This window comes from Cryptomeria japonica, chromosome 4 (genome assembly GCF_030272615.1).
Source record: "Cryptomeria japonica chromosome 4, Sugi_1.0, whole genome shotgun sequence".
Lineage (NCBI taxonomy): Eukaryota > Viridiplantae > Streptophyta > Pinopsida > Cupressales > Cupressaceae > Cryptomeria > Cryptomeria japonica.
This window is the reverse complement of record NC_081408.1, coordinates 567,400,335-567,414,544: the sequence shown is the minus strand read 5'-3', so window position 1 is coordinate 567,414,544 and position 14,210 is coordinate 567,400,335. Positions and strand designations below refer to the sequence as shown.

At 37.0% G+C, this 14,210-nt stretch overlaps 1 protein-coding gene across 2 annotated transcripts in view; it reads right to left on the bottom strand.

Annotated features, from left to right (window-relative positions):
• The window catches only part of LOC131036115 (replication factor C subunit 1), a 141,859-nt gene that overhangs the window by 15,376 nt on the left and 112,273 nt on the right, over window positions 1-14,210 (bottom strand). For both annotated transcript variants that reach the window (XM_057967928.2, XM_057967929.2), the window contains exons 14-16: window positions 1,329-1,419; window positions 872-1,053; window positions 665-704 (exon numbers count right to left, since the gene is read on the bottom strand). In XM_057967928.2, coding sequence (XP_057823911.2) covers window positions 665-704; window positions 872-1,053; window positions 1,329-1,419 — 313 coding nt within the window. The remainder of the gene's footprint in view (window positions 1-664; window positions 705-871; window positions 1,054-1,328; window positions 1,420-14,210) is intronic.

Sequence of the window (14,210 nt, the reverse complement as noted above, 5' to 3'; positions counted from 1 at the left end):
TATTGGTATTAGGACATCGTCGGTTCAAGTGTGGCTTATTTCCAACACCAACACCCCCCCTTAAGCCACACCTCTCGTGTGCTTGGGGCTCCTAGCCTGGACCTTGCTCTGATACCATGTTGAGACATGGACCAGTTAGGACTCAAACCTAGGACCTTCCATAAGCTGCTGGAGTGCTCTACCACTGAGCTACTGGCCCCTCATGGACCAGTCCATCATCAGTTCGGGTGTGGCTTATTTCCAACGCCAACATATATTGCCTCGAATATTCCTGATTTTAGGTTGCAAATATGAATATATTTATGACTTTTATATGGCTTTTGTATGGACAAATCCAAACCCCTAAAAAAATTTGCTGAATCTGCGAAGCAAACCAAAATCCAAACCAGAACTAGCAACTTAAGAATAGACAATTGTGTTATTACCTTCTTTGTTGTAACACAAAATGTACAAGCTTCTCAGAATCCTAGCTCAAACACAACCAGAAGAGCTTACTAGTATCCCAGGTAATTATTAACTGTTTATACTACCAATCCAATGAGATGAATTTCGTTACTAAATAAATGTGCGTGATATAGAAATAATAGTGTTTTTTAAGAACCACGCAATTTGCCATAAATCAGACATTAAAAATGAGCAAACATTTTGAAATGTTGGAAATCACCTGCACAAGGACCTCTCTCTGACCATGCATAAAAGCTGCACTGTTGGCACAAAGGAAAGGGATATTGTTAGTTCCATGATACTAAAATTTCAGCAGGTTCTATCTTACTCTCTATTAAACACTAGTGTAGAAATTTGAGGAACATGTGATCACCCAGAAAACTGGCTATGAAAGCTATATACAAAAGAGGATTGAAGAAAATCTTACGGGATGATAGATGATGCAAAGGCACCCATTTGAGAATGCTGCCACTGGCGATACCTACGAATCTGTACATTTACTATATCTCCATCTGCAATAGACTCTGCTGCACGGGCAATTAAGTCCATCCGAAGTGTACCATCTACATCACGACTTGCAGCACTTGGCCTATAATTTAAATAGTTCTCCTAAAGAAATTTGCAACAACCATTAAATAAGTGAAAAAATTTAAAATTCTCACTTGAAAAATGATATTAGTATCTTCTAAATCTAAAGTATCTAACTCTATTTGTAAGCATTTTACTTGCTTCACCTCTATGCTGTATAGCTGAAGAAGAGATACTCTCTTAAGTGTGACTTAAATGAGATTTTTCTCATAATCCATATAATCAAGCTATGTATTTCACTTGTTTCTTATCATTAAACAAAATTTAAAAAACGAGGAAAGGCGGATGAAAGAAACCTGAATAATAAGAGGAATGAGATCTGGATCTGTCATGCAAAAATCCATTCTTTCATCAAGTCTTAGTCTACCTCCTTCATATCCAAGTAACCTATACACCAAGAATATAGAAAAACAATCAAAAATCTCCAACTATATCACACAGTATTCTAGCATGCGTTTCTTTCAGACCAACTCATGTTGTTTGTCTTCGGAATGCATACCTAAAGAAATCAAAAAGATATTTAACTTGCAATAGAGGTGGTGATAAGATCAAACTGTACAAAAAAAATGTGAAATGTTGCCAAGCAATAAAAAGGTCTCTACGGTATAAAATGATTTTTCATGTTATGAATGTTTCTATGGCATATTTTCTTCGGAGAATTTTCATTAGAATGTCACAGCAAGAGACCTGGCATAAAGGAAGATGGTGCCAAGCAGTAAAAATGTATAACAAACGTCTAGCAATGATGAGATGCCCAAATTAATTAGTAAATCAATTATGCAATCCATTAAATGCACTGCAACTCTACGCTTGTAGATCTAATAACATGTAAACAGAACAAATATACAATATCAAATAAAGGAACACAAAGTTAACCAAAGAATTGCACAGTGACAAGTTAATTGAATCATTTTACATAAAAAATTAACTAGCATTTACATTGCTGCTAATATAGTATATTCCATAACTAACATTTACTAAGCTTATGCTGATCTAGAACATGAAAAACATGACCCATTTCTTGGCATCTTAAACTGCCTTGAAAGCAGCAATTAAAATCGGGTATTCTTAGATACCGGCTAAGTCACAAGATTTTAAATAGTCCTCTGATTCGTCAAGGATTAAATTTGAAAAGAAAGATAACTACAGGTTGTTAAATTTGCGATCGAGTTCAGGTTCTAGAATTTATACATCTAAAATTTTAGATGTGTGTGCCCATAAATAAACTCATGTGTAATAAACTTTTGGGCTTCCACAGTTCATAATAATAAGAAAACCGCTTTCATTTAAACCATGTTGACGATTTTGAAATAGACATTTCACCACACCATGTCCACCATCAAAAAGAAAATGATATGATTGGATTGAAGACCATAGCTCCTTTCTATAGATAACTTTAGTTATCATGGTACCAAACTGGCTTAACTTAGAGAAGGATAATAAGCCAACCATTGAAAAATCTCAGGTCCGACTTGGGGCTGAGAGGACCTAGGGTTTGCCCACAAGGAACACAGGGTGTCCGAGGTAGACCCACAGGCTGCCCCAATCAAAATAGCAAAAGAAAAACATTTTTTTGCATCTTTTAACATACAACCATTGGACTTAAAATGTCTATTTAGCAGACTTGTAATGGGGTACATAGATACACCTAGAGGGTTACAAGAGATCATCTTTCTGACATACTCATGCCCTAAACTTTAAATAACAATGAAGATACTCTCATTTTGGCTTTCTTCATGGGAAGCAACAAATTAAATGGAAGAGCTTTACTTTGCTAGGTACTCAAAAAAACACAAATAATCATTACAATGCCCTGTTAAGTAGATTTATAGTGTTAAAACTAGAACCAGAAAAGAAAGACTCAGAAATCTGAAACTAGAAATCTCAAAAAAACTCGAAACACATAAAATTTATCCTCGGAAAACCCTCCACCTGAGGGTGAAAAACCCAGCCACACAAAAAAATAAACTTTATTTAAGTCACAGATATATATACAATGCTCTCAAGCTTAATCATCAATAACACTTAACAAACTTTGGAAAAGCCAATAACATCTCAGAAAAGAAACTGATAGCTTCTACAAAGTGATCAGAACAATAACTTTCTGTGACAAGAAATAAGAAGCTACAGAATAGCTGAAGGAGATACAAAGTCGCAGAATAAGGTTACTGACGAAAACTTATCGCGCAGATGATCACGGACCCATATAAATTAATATAGTTTCACTTATATTCTTCACGCACCCGAAACACACACCACTAACTTCCTTTAAAAAGAAGACAAGGAATGAAATATCTAAGACGGAGGAAGTCGAAGAGCCAACACGCAATATACTTGACGACAGTTACAATACATGTCGTTACAAACTCATCAAATGCACTTCAAATAAAAACCACAGTCCACCAATCTCATCATGCAAGAAATATCACGGCACACAAAAATATAAACACGACTCAAATCAAAAATCGGCTATTCTTCTTTTCGCCCTTTTCTTCAAAAAAAACTTCAAAGAAATCAAGCCATCATTTTTAAAAAGTGTCACAAATTTTTGTTCTCACTAATTCTTTTTGTCAGGTAGGCTCAACACCAACTTCTACTCAGAACGTTACAGAGAGAGAGACATTTCATCTTCAGCGAAACGGATGGCATCCCAGCAGCCACATAAGAAAAACTTTTCTGAACAGCAGTGCGTTACCAAACTTCTGGTATCATGAAGGAGCCTTAAATCTAGAAAACCGAAACTGCAGACACCAAATCTACTGATGTATTAGATGGCAGCAGCATACACCCAGTCGCCAGTCATATTAGAACCAACACATTGTTACACTCAGCACGTCCCTCAAAAAAAACTTTCCACGATGTCAATATACCACCTCAACGTGTTCATAATCGCACACACATTACTTTCGAAACAAATGTGAAGAGAACTAAAAGTTTATGAAAAACATTTCACCAAAAAAACGGTCTTCATACTGGCCAAGAAATTATTGATCCCAAAAATAAACGCCACAGATCTTTTTTACCAAAACTCCTGACAGAGCCGTTAAGATTCAGAACCCAGCGAATTTCTCCTTCCACCAAACAACTCTCTGCAAGGAAGAAGATAGAAATAAAAAAAACTCCTGAAGAGAAACGGCTCCTACATGACAGTGGCTGATCGCAGAGAACCAGAATAACTAAGAACAGAGTAACTTAACACATGTCGACTTCTAAAGTGAAGTCAAATCAGCAACCTGAAACACAAACTTGTGCACACATGGCAACAGCGTACCACTCTTGACATCAATGATAAAGACATTCAACACTAATTTAGTAACTCCACTTGGCACCATGTAATTAATTACAGTTATCTATATAAACTTAAAGAGTTCGTTTAAGTTAAGAGGTATTCTATAATGGCAGCAAGACATAGAACATCATGTTTTTGATTAAGGAAAAAACAGGTTTGGAGGGGACCCAAAACCCCTTACAACAAATTTTGAAGGGACTTGAAACCCTCAAATTTTTCACAGATCCGGAACCCACAATAAAACGCTGCAATAGGATACAACATAGCCATTCAACAGCCCAACCACAACCTAACAAAAAAGATTAAACATTGAGGAACAGGTTGTAAAAGAACAAAGCCGAAGCCATCCTCCAAAGAGCTTAGACAAGCATGAGCATAGGGAACACGGCTCCCTCAACCTTAACTATGGGTTTTGTCAAGGCTCCCATAACCTTATCCTTGAGAATGTGCAACATTGATAAAAACTTGCCAGACAAGATCTCAACCTCTATAGGAGAAAAACGAAAGTCAGCAAGAAGGCCAGCATCAGCTTCCTTACAGACAAAGGATATGGCTCCATCAGCCTCCCAACAACACTTCCAGGCAACACCAATAGCATCTAACTCCACCTCAATAGGAGAAAGGTTAGCTCCAGCCATATCCATCTCCTCCTCAATTGAAGATAGGACCACCTCTATAGGAAAAACCAGAGTAACCCAAAGATGCAGAAAATGAAGCACAAAGGCCAAGGCTTGGGAAACAAGGGGGAGGGGGAAAACAGAACTCCCATCAAAGAGAAAACAAAGAAAGCCAAACCCCCATAAAAGAAAACACTAACCGAAGAGGTTCTGAAGGAACCCGAAACAAAAAAGCCTCTCCTGAAAGATCAAAATAAATAGAGGAGCACATGAGAGATGAGAAATAGAGAAACCACCATCGTTCCAAAGAAAGGGCAGAGAAGAAGCTAAGATCTTGAATAAAGCCCTCAAATATTCAGACATGAAGATCTTCCAATCAAGGCAAAGACAACTTCTACGTGACCCCACAAAACATGGGGGAGCCTCCCACAGAAAAACCAGCAGGCCCAAAAGATACGGTACCTCAAACCAGCCCAACTCGCAAGTAAAAAATCCAACTGAGCAAAACCTCAATGTGCATCAAGGGCGGCACACAAAGGGAAATCCTCGAGACCTACAAGGAGGAGATACACCATCCTGACCTCAACCAAACCCGGTCGGCAAAACAAGGCCCCTGTAGAGAACAAGCCCAAAGGAAAGCCAAAGCAAATCCTCCAAACAGGGGCATGAGTCAAGCAAACTGAAGCCATAAATCTGCCACCATAAGACCCCCCAAACCAGGGAAGAGAAGCCATGCAGACCATCGACCTCAACATCCCCGTCCCCATCTCCAAACTCCTTAGCATCCTCCACCGAAACCCTTGATCCAAACCGCCTCCCACACCACAATCATCGCAGACAACAAGAGAAGAGCCAAGGAAATGAAGGAAGGAGACCAGTAAAGCCATAAAGGAGCCCACACAATCCCCATCCCCATCGGAGTCACTGTCTTCTTCATCGTCTACAACTTCATCCGAAGCCCTAGCCGCTCCCTGTCCGTGTGTGCACTCACCCATTTCAAATTAGTTGTTTTCCTCAGTGGCATCATGTTGTGAACGTGTACGCAAAAAGAAAAAACACAGCTGATTCATATTTATTTAGAGCTCACATTTATTTTTTAAATATTAAAACATCAAAACTAAAATAATTTTAATGTCAAACTATTAAAAGTATCATATAAGCATATAATATTGACTACACTTTTCAAAGTATAAACAAAACAAAAGAATTACCAGATTAATAAATCATGACTTTCACCAAAGTAATATTAAAAGTTACATACAAATTAAAATTAACCTTTCAAATTAAAATAAAACAATGTGGATAATTCTTAAATCAAAATTAAAATTTGTGTATATGCATATGGTAATCAAAATAAAATAGTTCTGAAGTAAAATAGAATAACTCTTAACACAATTTACTAATCTCTCTCAGCATTTTTTAGATAGATGTATTTAAGATGTCTATACTAGTTCATAATCCATTCATAGAATTTTCTTCTTAATAATGGACCACATGCTGTGTTCCAAAAAGTCAATTTTATAGTCAAGCAAGGTTTTGCCAAAAGCTGTATTCATATTATTCAGCTTTATAAAGTAAATTACAAATAATTGACAGAAAAATGTATATTTTAAATTTAAAATAAATTTGAACTCATGCACTTATAAATTAATTTCAGTTCCTATTATTTATTTGACATAAAATTTTGTAATGTATGAAAAAAAATTTGTAAAAAACATGTAACTAAAATATGTAGGTTGGATATTAAATGTCTAACAATCCCTTTTGAGCAATTTTAATAGATCGACAAAAAACCAAAGCCAGATGAGTTTACCATGGAGTATCGTTATATTACACAATGGTTGCTCAATACATAAACAAAGATCAGATCCGGACACAGTTGAGCAAATAAAAGAGTGAGAATCCATTTTTAAGTATTCAAAGCTTTCAATTTTCTGATCGATATTCTGAGTTTCAAGCTGTTACTGAAGTTATGCCAATATTTTGTGATTAAATATCAAACTTACAAACTAAAGACAAAGCCTAGCCTTGTCAAATTCACGTCTATGGGCCAAGGTCCTGTTAGGTCTTGCAAGTTTTCACACACAAATCTTCTTCCCAATCGTGTATAACCAATTTGGGAAAGTTTTCATGGGTTTGTGATGTTCTGGTGATGTTCTAGTCATTGTATTCATTCCCCCATTTCAGCCAAGGTACCCAAATTAAAAATAACCCTTAAATTTCGGCAATGGAGAAGATGGCCCCTAAATCTCCATAATGAAAATGACCCCTAAATCTCCACAGTAGAAAATGACCCATGAATTTTCTAAGTGGTGCAGAAGGGCACAGATTTCTGCAATTTCTTTGGCAAACGTGTTTTTTGCCATCGACAAGTGCTAATTGCCCTCCAAAACTACTGTTTGCAGCATACAAAGCTTGATTTCGCACCATATCTTAGAATTAGCATCTGCATGAGTGGATTGATAGCAAAATTTCCAACTTTCACTATAGATTTGAACTGCAGCATACTGTAATGACAAAGATGCCTAGTTTGCATAACTAGGGCTATATATTCAATTTGAAAACAATTTCTCAAAGCAACTTGAATTTGAATTCTCGTCTTTAAAAGGGGATTCAATACTATTTTTGAGAATTCTAGAAAAAAATTTAAGGAATTAGAGAAGATTTTGGGCAACGACTTGATTGTTTTTGTGTTTCATTTTTTGGGGTACATAGTCAGTGACTACAATTTTCTATAATAACTATACAAACTGTGATCTGAGTGTATATGTATTATGAATACATGCTCTCAATATGTGTCATCTCCAATTTGTGATTCAGTATTCTTTTGAGCAAAATAATCAAGTATTGTGATGTTCATCAATGCACATTTGCTGCAGATGTATTATTTTTATTGTTAAATTTGTTCAAGGAGCATTAAAATTCTTTCATTGAAGATAATAAAGAATATTGCTGTTACAAAATGGATCTTGAAGAAGATCACACTGTTAACCCTTTGCAAGACGAATTATTACAAATTGATAATTCTACATTGACCATTGGAGTATATTGATTGTTATGAATGAATGTCTATGTTGTATTGACTCAGTCACTCCGAATAGGCACCAATCAGTCCAGTTTCTCCCATAGCCTTAGAATTGATCACAAAATGATAAATCTTAAATCAACCAATTTATATTTCTCTATTTGTTTGAAATCCTCATATCTAAAACAAATTGATCACAAGGAGCTTGCATGGTTTAAGATCTAATTCACAAATCCTTGTCACAAGCATACAAGAATCAATGTTGGGAATTAAGGTGTCTCAACCTTACCCATTCCTAATATTGTATTTATTTATCTAGTTATATGATTCCTAAATTGCAATTTCTTGCCGATCATTTTTTGTTGTCAAGTTTGGCAAGGAATGGTGAGTAGTCTTCATGCCGACAAGTGACATGGAAGATGACGTGTTTTTGTCCCTACATCGGAATGTAGTTGTCCCATTTGGTAGAGATATTCTGCCATGTTTTTGTTAAGTCATAATTGCATGATAAACTCTTGTAATAGGTTATGACGAATTCCTATGACAAGTTAGACAAGTGTTAGAAGGCATCTTGCATGGAGAATATGGGTACCCAAGTTGGGTTATGATAAGTTGTAAGAGACTCAACCATTTATAGTCAGTCATGATGGATTCTCTTACAACTCTAAATATTGTTAGTTATGACAGATTCTATGACAATTATAAGATGCGTAAGAGCATCTATCATACTTATTTTTAACAAAAATAAAGCACCCAAGTTTGGAGGTATGTGAAAGGGGTTAGAGAATCTTGGACAAATGTTTGTTGCATTCATGCTTAGAGACGTTGGAAAAATGTGCCACATGGATTTGGACACCCACCTCTTTTGGCTTGGTCTAGAAATTGCCTCGAAATTGTTGATCTCTATATAATATGTCGTTAGTGGGGGTATGTCAGAGAAGTGAGGAGAATTGTTCTTTGCAAGGTTATGCTATTGATATCCTCTTGAAGAGAAAGATGTAGACTCCGTGCAAAGGATTAGAGACTACAAATGCATTGTAACACTTTATTGAAGATTAATACATTGCTTCAATGCTTTGGAGCGTAGAGTTATTTTTACCTAAAAGGGTTTTCCCCGAGTATATCAATGTTTCTTCTCTTCAATCTATCATTCTTCTATTCTTCTTTCATGATCTTAAAATGTTAATTTACATGTTGTTATGCTATCAAAATTTTGTTAGATTTGCAAACTACATTATCTTTCCTCTAAGAGTTCATGTCATGGGAAATCAACTGTCCATTTCCACTTTATGGCTTAGTAGTATGTGTAATTTTTATGCCCTAGGTTTATTAGACAGATTTATATCTTTTAGTTATGTCCTAGATTGTAATCAGATTTGCCATAATTCAGTAAAACCAGAAATGAAGAAAGTAGATCAGAACAAACACAAATACCCTGGGAAAACCTCCACGGAGGAAAAACCCAGCATTAAAGACCCTTAGGTCAGATTATATATTCTCTTGATAGCAAAAGTACGATACTTAGCTCCTGTTACAAATCTGAATCCTTCATGAATGACAGATCTGCACTCCTTCAAGTCTGTACCAAAATTGTTGTTGTCCTCTAGAACTAATTCGCCTAAGTCTGGACAATTTCGCACCTCTCAGGAGAAAGTTCGCACTTCTTCAGGCAGAGGTAATTCGCTGAAATGATGAATGTATTTTGACTTGCAAGTTGTCTTGTTTTTATATGCACCTTTAACCTTGTTTTATTTGCAAGTCGGCCTCATTAATTTAGGCGCCAATATTGTTGTAGCGTGTGGTATTTAGGATAGGGCTGGGCTTATCCTTGGGGCACGTTACCCTTTAGGATAGGGCCCAGTCCTAAGTGGGTTCAGATGTTGCCTTTAAGGCAATCCGAACCCATACCTTATCCTAGTTACAAACAACACTCCCTCTTAACTAAGGAAGAAGAGAATACATAATCTGAACCTTTATAGTTCCATCTAGCACACAAGCATAGAATGGATCTAGCACAAAAGCATAGAATTACATCTTCCACCTAGCACACAAGCATAGAACGTGTAAAACACAAGTGGACATAATTCATTCTTGCACACAAGCAAAGAATGATTCAAAGTGCTGCAGAAGAGTCACTGAGATTGAAGCTCCCTCTCAATCAAGGTTCCATTTTCCACGACACCAAGTCTGTCTCTAAAGTATTCGAACTTCACTCTGGATAAAGGTTTGGTAAGGATATCCGCAATCTGTTCATCTATTCTAATGTACTTTAGATGAATGGCGCCTCTTTGCACCATGTCCCAAATGAAATGATAGTGAGTTTCCACATGTTTAGACCAATCATGGAATACGGGATTTACAAACATCTTTATACAGCTTTGATTATCACAATGAATGGTGGTAGGACCACTAGCTTGACCAAATAATCCAACAAGGAGCTTGCGAAGCCACACTGCTTCTCTGGATGCAATAGATGCGGCAATGTACTCAGCTTCTGCAGTGCTTAATGCTACCGAAGATTGCTTTCTACATGCCCAAGAGATCACTGCAGAGCCCAAGTTGAAGCAGATACCTGAAGTACTTTTCCTGTCCTTGACACTTCCTGCCCAATCTCAATCTGAGTAGCCTTCCAAGAGGATTGAGGTATTAAGTGAATACTTCAGCCCATAACCAATCGTGCCACGCAGGTATCTTAGAATGTGCTTGGCAGCAACCAAGTGAACAAGTTTAGGTAAGCTCATGAACTGACTGAGAGCATTCACAGCATAACAGATATATGGCCTAGTGTTAACTAGGTACATCAGGGAACCAATCAACTGCCTGTACTCAGATTGAATCTGCAAAATCAGAGTTAGCTGCAGAAACACTTAACTTCTTTAAGTTAGATTCCATAGGAGTATGCATAGGTTTACAATCTATCATTATAAATCCTTTCAAGATATCAATAGTATATTTTCCTTGACTTAGAAAATTTTCATTGGAACTTTGCCATACTTCTAACCCTAGGAAGTAATGCATTAAACCTAAGTCCTTCATTTCAAATTCTGAGGCTAATTCCTTCTTACATCTTATGATTAATTTACTTTCACCAGTGAGAAATAAATCATCCACATACAAGACTTAAATAAGCATCTCATCATTATGAACTTTCAAGTAAATGTTAGCATCAGCATCATTTTTGCAAAATCCTAAGCTTAGAAAGTACTTATCGATTCTTTCATACCATGCACGAGGAGCCTGTTTGAGCCCATATAAGGCTTTCTTCAACCTGCAAACATGAGAATCTCTTTTATGGATTACTTAACCTTCTGGTTGCTCAATGTAGACTTTCTCCTCAATGACGCCATTGAGGAAGGTTGTCTTAACGTCCATTTGATGCAGCTCCCAACCTTTGGCTGCAGCAATAGCTATTATAGATCTAATAGAAGTATATCTAGCAACAAGGGCAAAGGTTTCTTCATAATCTATTCCTTCCTTTTGAGAAAAACCACGAGCTACAAACCTAGCTTTATATTTTTCAATACTACCATCAGCATTATGTTTAATTTTAAACAACCATTTAGAGGAAACAACAGACTTACCTTTGGGTCTGGGTACAATGTCCCAAACATCATTCTTGATGATAGACCCATACTCTTCATCCATGGCTAATTTCCAAGCATGATGGGACATAGCTTCTTCGACATTGTGAGGTTCAGACTCAATGATATTGCACATCACAGAAATGTAGTTGGCGTGATTTTGGAATCTCTTGCTATTTCTAAAAGTTCCTCTGGGAGCAGCAAATCCTTCAGCATCTTGAATCATGTTTCTAACCCAAAGTGGTCTCTTCTTGCAAACCACAATATCCTGAGGTATATCGGTGGAGTGCATAGGTTCTGATGGGTCATTCTGAACTTCCTGATCAGGAAGATCAGTAGAATCCTCCTGTATCTCAGGGTTAGCATCAACTATTGAATCTTGATTTTCAATCACCATATCATTATTGTTGGATAATGAACCTTTAGATCTTTTGAAAGCAATATCTTCTTCAAAAGTTACATCTCTACTTACCTCAACATACCTTTGACCTAGAATGTAGATTCTGAAGGCTTTGGAAGAATCGTTGTATCCCACTAAGATGCCTTTCTTTCCAAATGGATCCAACTTGGTTCGTTTTTCCTTAGGCACATGAACATACACCGGGCTCCCAAATATCCTCAAGTGACTGATGTCAGGTTTGATTCCTGTAAATGCTTCTTCAGGAGTTACATCCTTTAGGGCACAATGAGGACATCTATTCTAAATATAGGCTGTTGTTTTGGATGCTTCCGCCCATAGAAAAGGTTGCAGGTCTTGATCATGGATCATGGCTCTTGTAGCTTCAACAATGGTCTTGTTCTTTCTTTCAGCAACTCCATTTTGCTGAGGATTGTAGGGAACGCAAAACTCCCTCTTAATTCCTGCTTTAACACAAAAGTCATAGAAACTACCTAAGGTGTATTCACTTCCATTGTCAAACCTCAAACATTTAATTCTATTTCCTGTAGTATTTTCAACTAAGGCTTTGAATTCTTTAAATCTGTTTAGGACTTCTTCAGACTCTTTGGATTTAAGAAAATAGATCCATGTTTTCCTAGAGAAATCATCTATGAAGATAACATAATATAGGAAACCGCTAGGAGAGGCTACAGACATAGGACCACATAAATCTGAATGAATAAGTTCTAACCTTTCTTTAGCCCTACTATCGCTCTTATGAAAAGGGTTCTTTACATTCTTACCCATTGCACAACCTTTACAAGCATCATCATGAGATAAACTGAGTTTAGGCATACCTTTAACCATTTTACCGAGAGTGGGGAGAGGTTGGAAATGTAGGTGACCCAATCTTCTATGCCATAGCTCGCATGATTCAGGGGTCTCATGAATTAAAGCTTGAATTCAATTAGCTGCAAGCTTATATAAACTATCACATCTATTTCCAATAATACGAGCCGATTTGAAATTAGATTTCTTAGGCCAAGCGAGTACTTTCCCTTCAGAAAATGCTATTTGCAAACCCTTATCTTCTAAGGCAGAAATGGAAATAAGATTTCTTTTAATACCAGGTACAAAGAGAATATCACATAGTTGTAAGGAAATACCAAAATCTAGTTTTAAAGAGGTAGTGCCAGAACCTTTTACCGAGTATCGAGCATCATCACCGATTACTACATGAAGGTTGGTGTCCTTTTCAATCAGATCTAAGAGATGCTCACGAAATCCTGAGATGTGTCTGGAGGCACCACTGTCAAGTATCCACGTATTGCTATGCGTAGAAACATTGCTGGATAGAGTAGAGATAAGAAGGTAATCTTCACTTTGTTCGGCAACTTCATTTAAGTTGGCTTCCCTTTCCTTTGGGTCATTCTGACAATCTCTGGCATAGTGGCCATACTTATCACATCTGAAGCAACGAATGTGAGAGGAATCTCTTGACTTTTTCCTTGGATCATAGGAGGAGGATCTGAAATCTTTGCTTCTCGTTTCTTTCTTCCAATGGCCACCTTTCCTAGATTTAGCTAAGAGAACATGATTATCTTTGTGAGAGTTCTTGAGTTTTCCTCTTACCTCAATTCGAGATTCCTCTTCGATGCAATCAGATTGAAGACGCTCAAAGTTGGGACGATCGGCTCTTCCACCAATGCTATGAATGAATGGTTCCCATTCATCAGGTAGACCATTTAAGGCAATCATAACAAGATCTTTATCCGAAATTTGGCAACCAAGAGTGCTTAGCTTGTCCTTTAGTTCATTGATCTTCATGAAGTAAGCTATGATTGAGTCTTCTTCTTTCATTTTCATGTGAAGAAGCTGTTGTCTTAGAGCAAGGGCCCTGTTGAGGTTGTTGACTTCATACATCCCTTCCAAGTGTTTGATCATTTCCCTGGCAGACACAAACTTTGATATGACAGTGACAAGATGATTCTTGATGGACTCAATTATGATCCTCCTAGCCTTGAGGGAATCTTTCTTGAACTGTTTCAGCTCTTCAACATCTTCTAGAGGAGACAGCCTTTCTTGTTCTACAAACTTCAGCAAATCATTCTCTTCAAGGATCAATAGAATACGGACTTTCCAAGCAGCAAAATCAATGGCTCCCTCATCTTAATCTGAAAACACATAGCAGCTATATGCACAAATGATTTGCTAAAATCAGAGGTTAGTGAAACCTTGGCTCTGATACCATGTAATTTTTATGCCCTAGGTTTATTAGACAGATTTA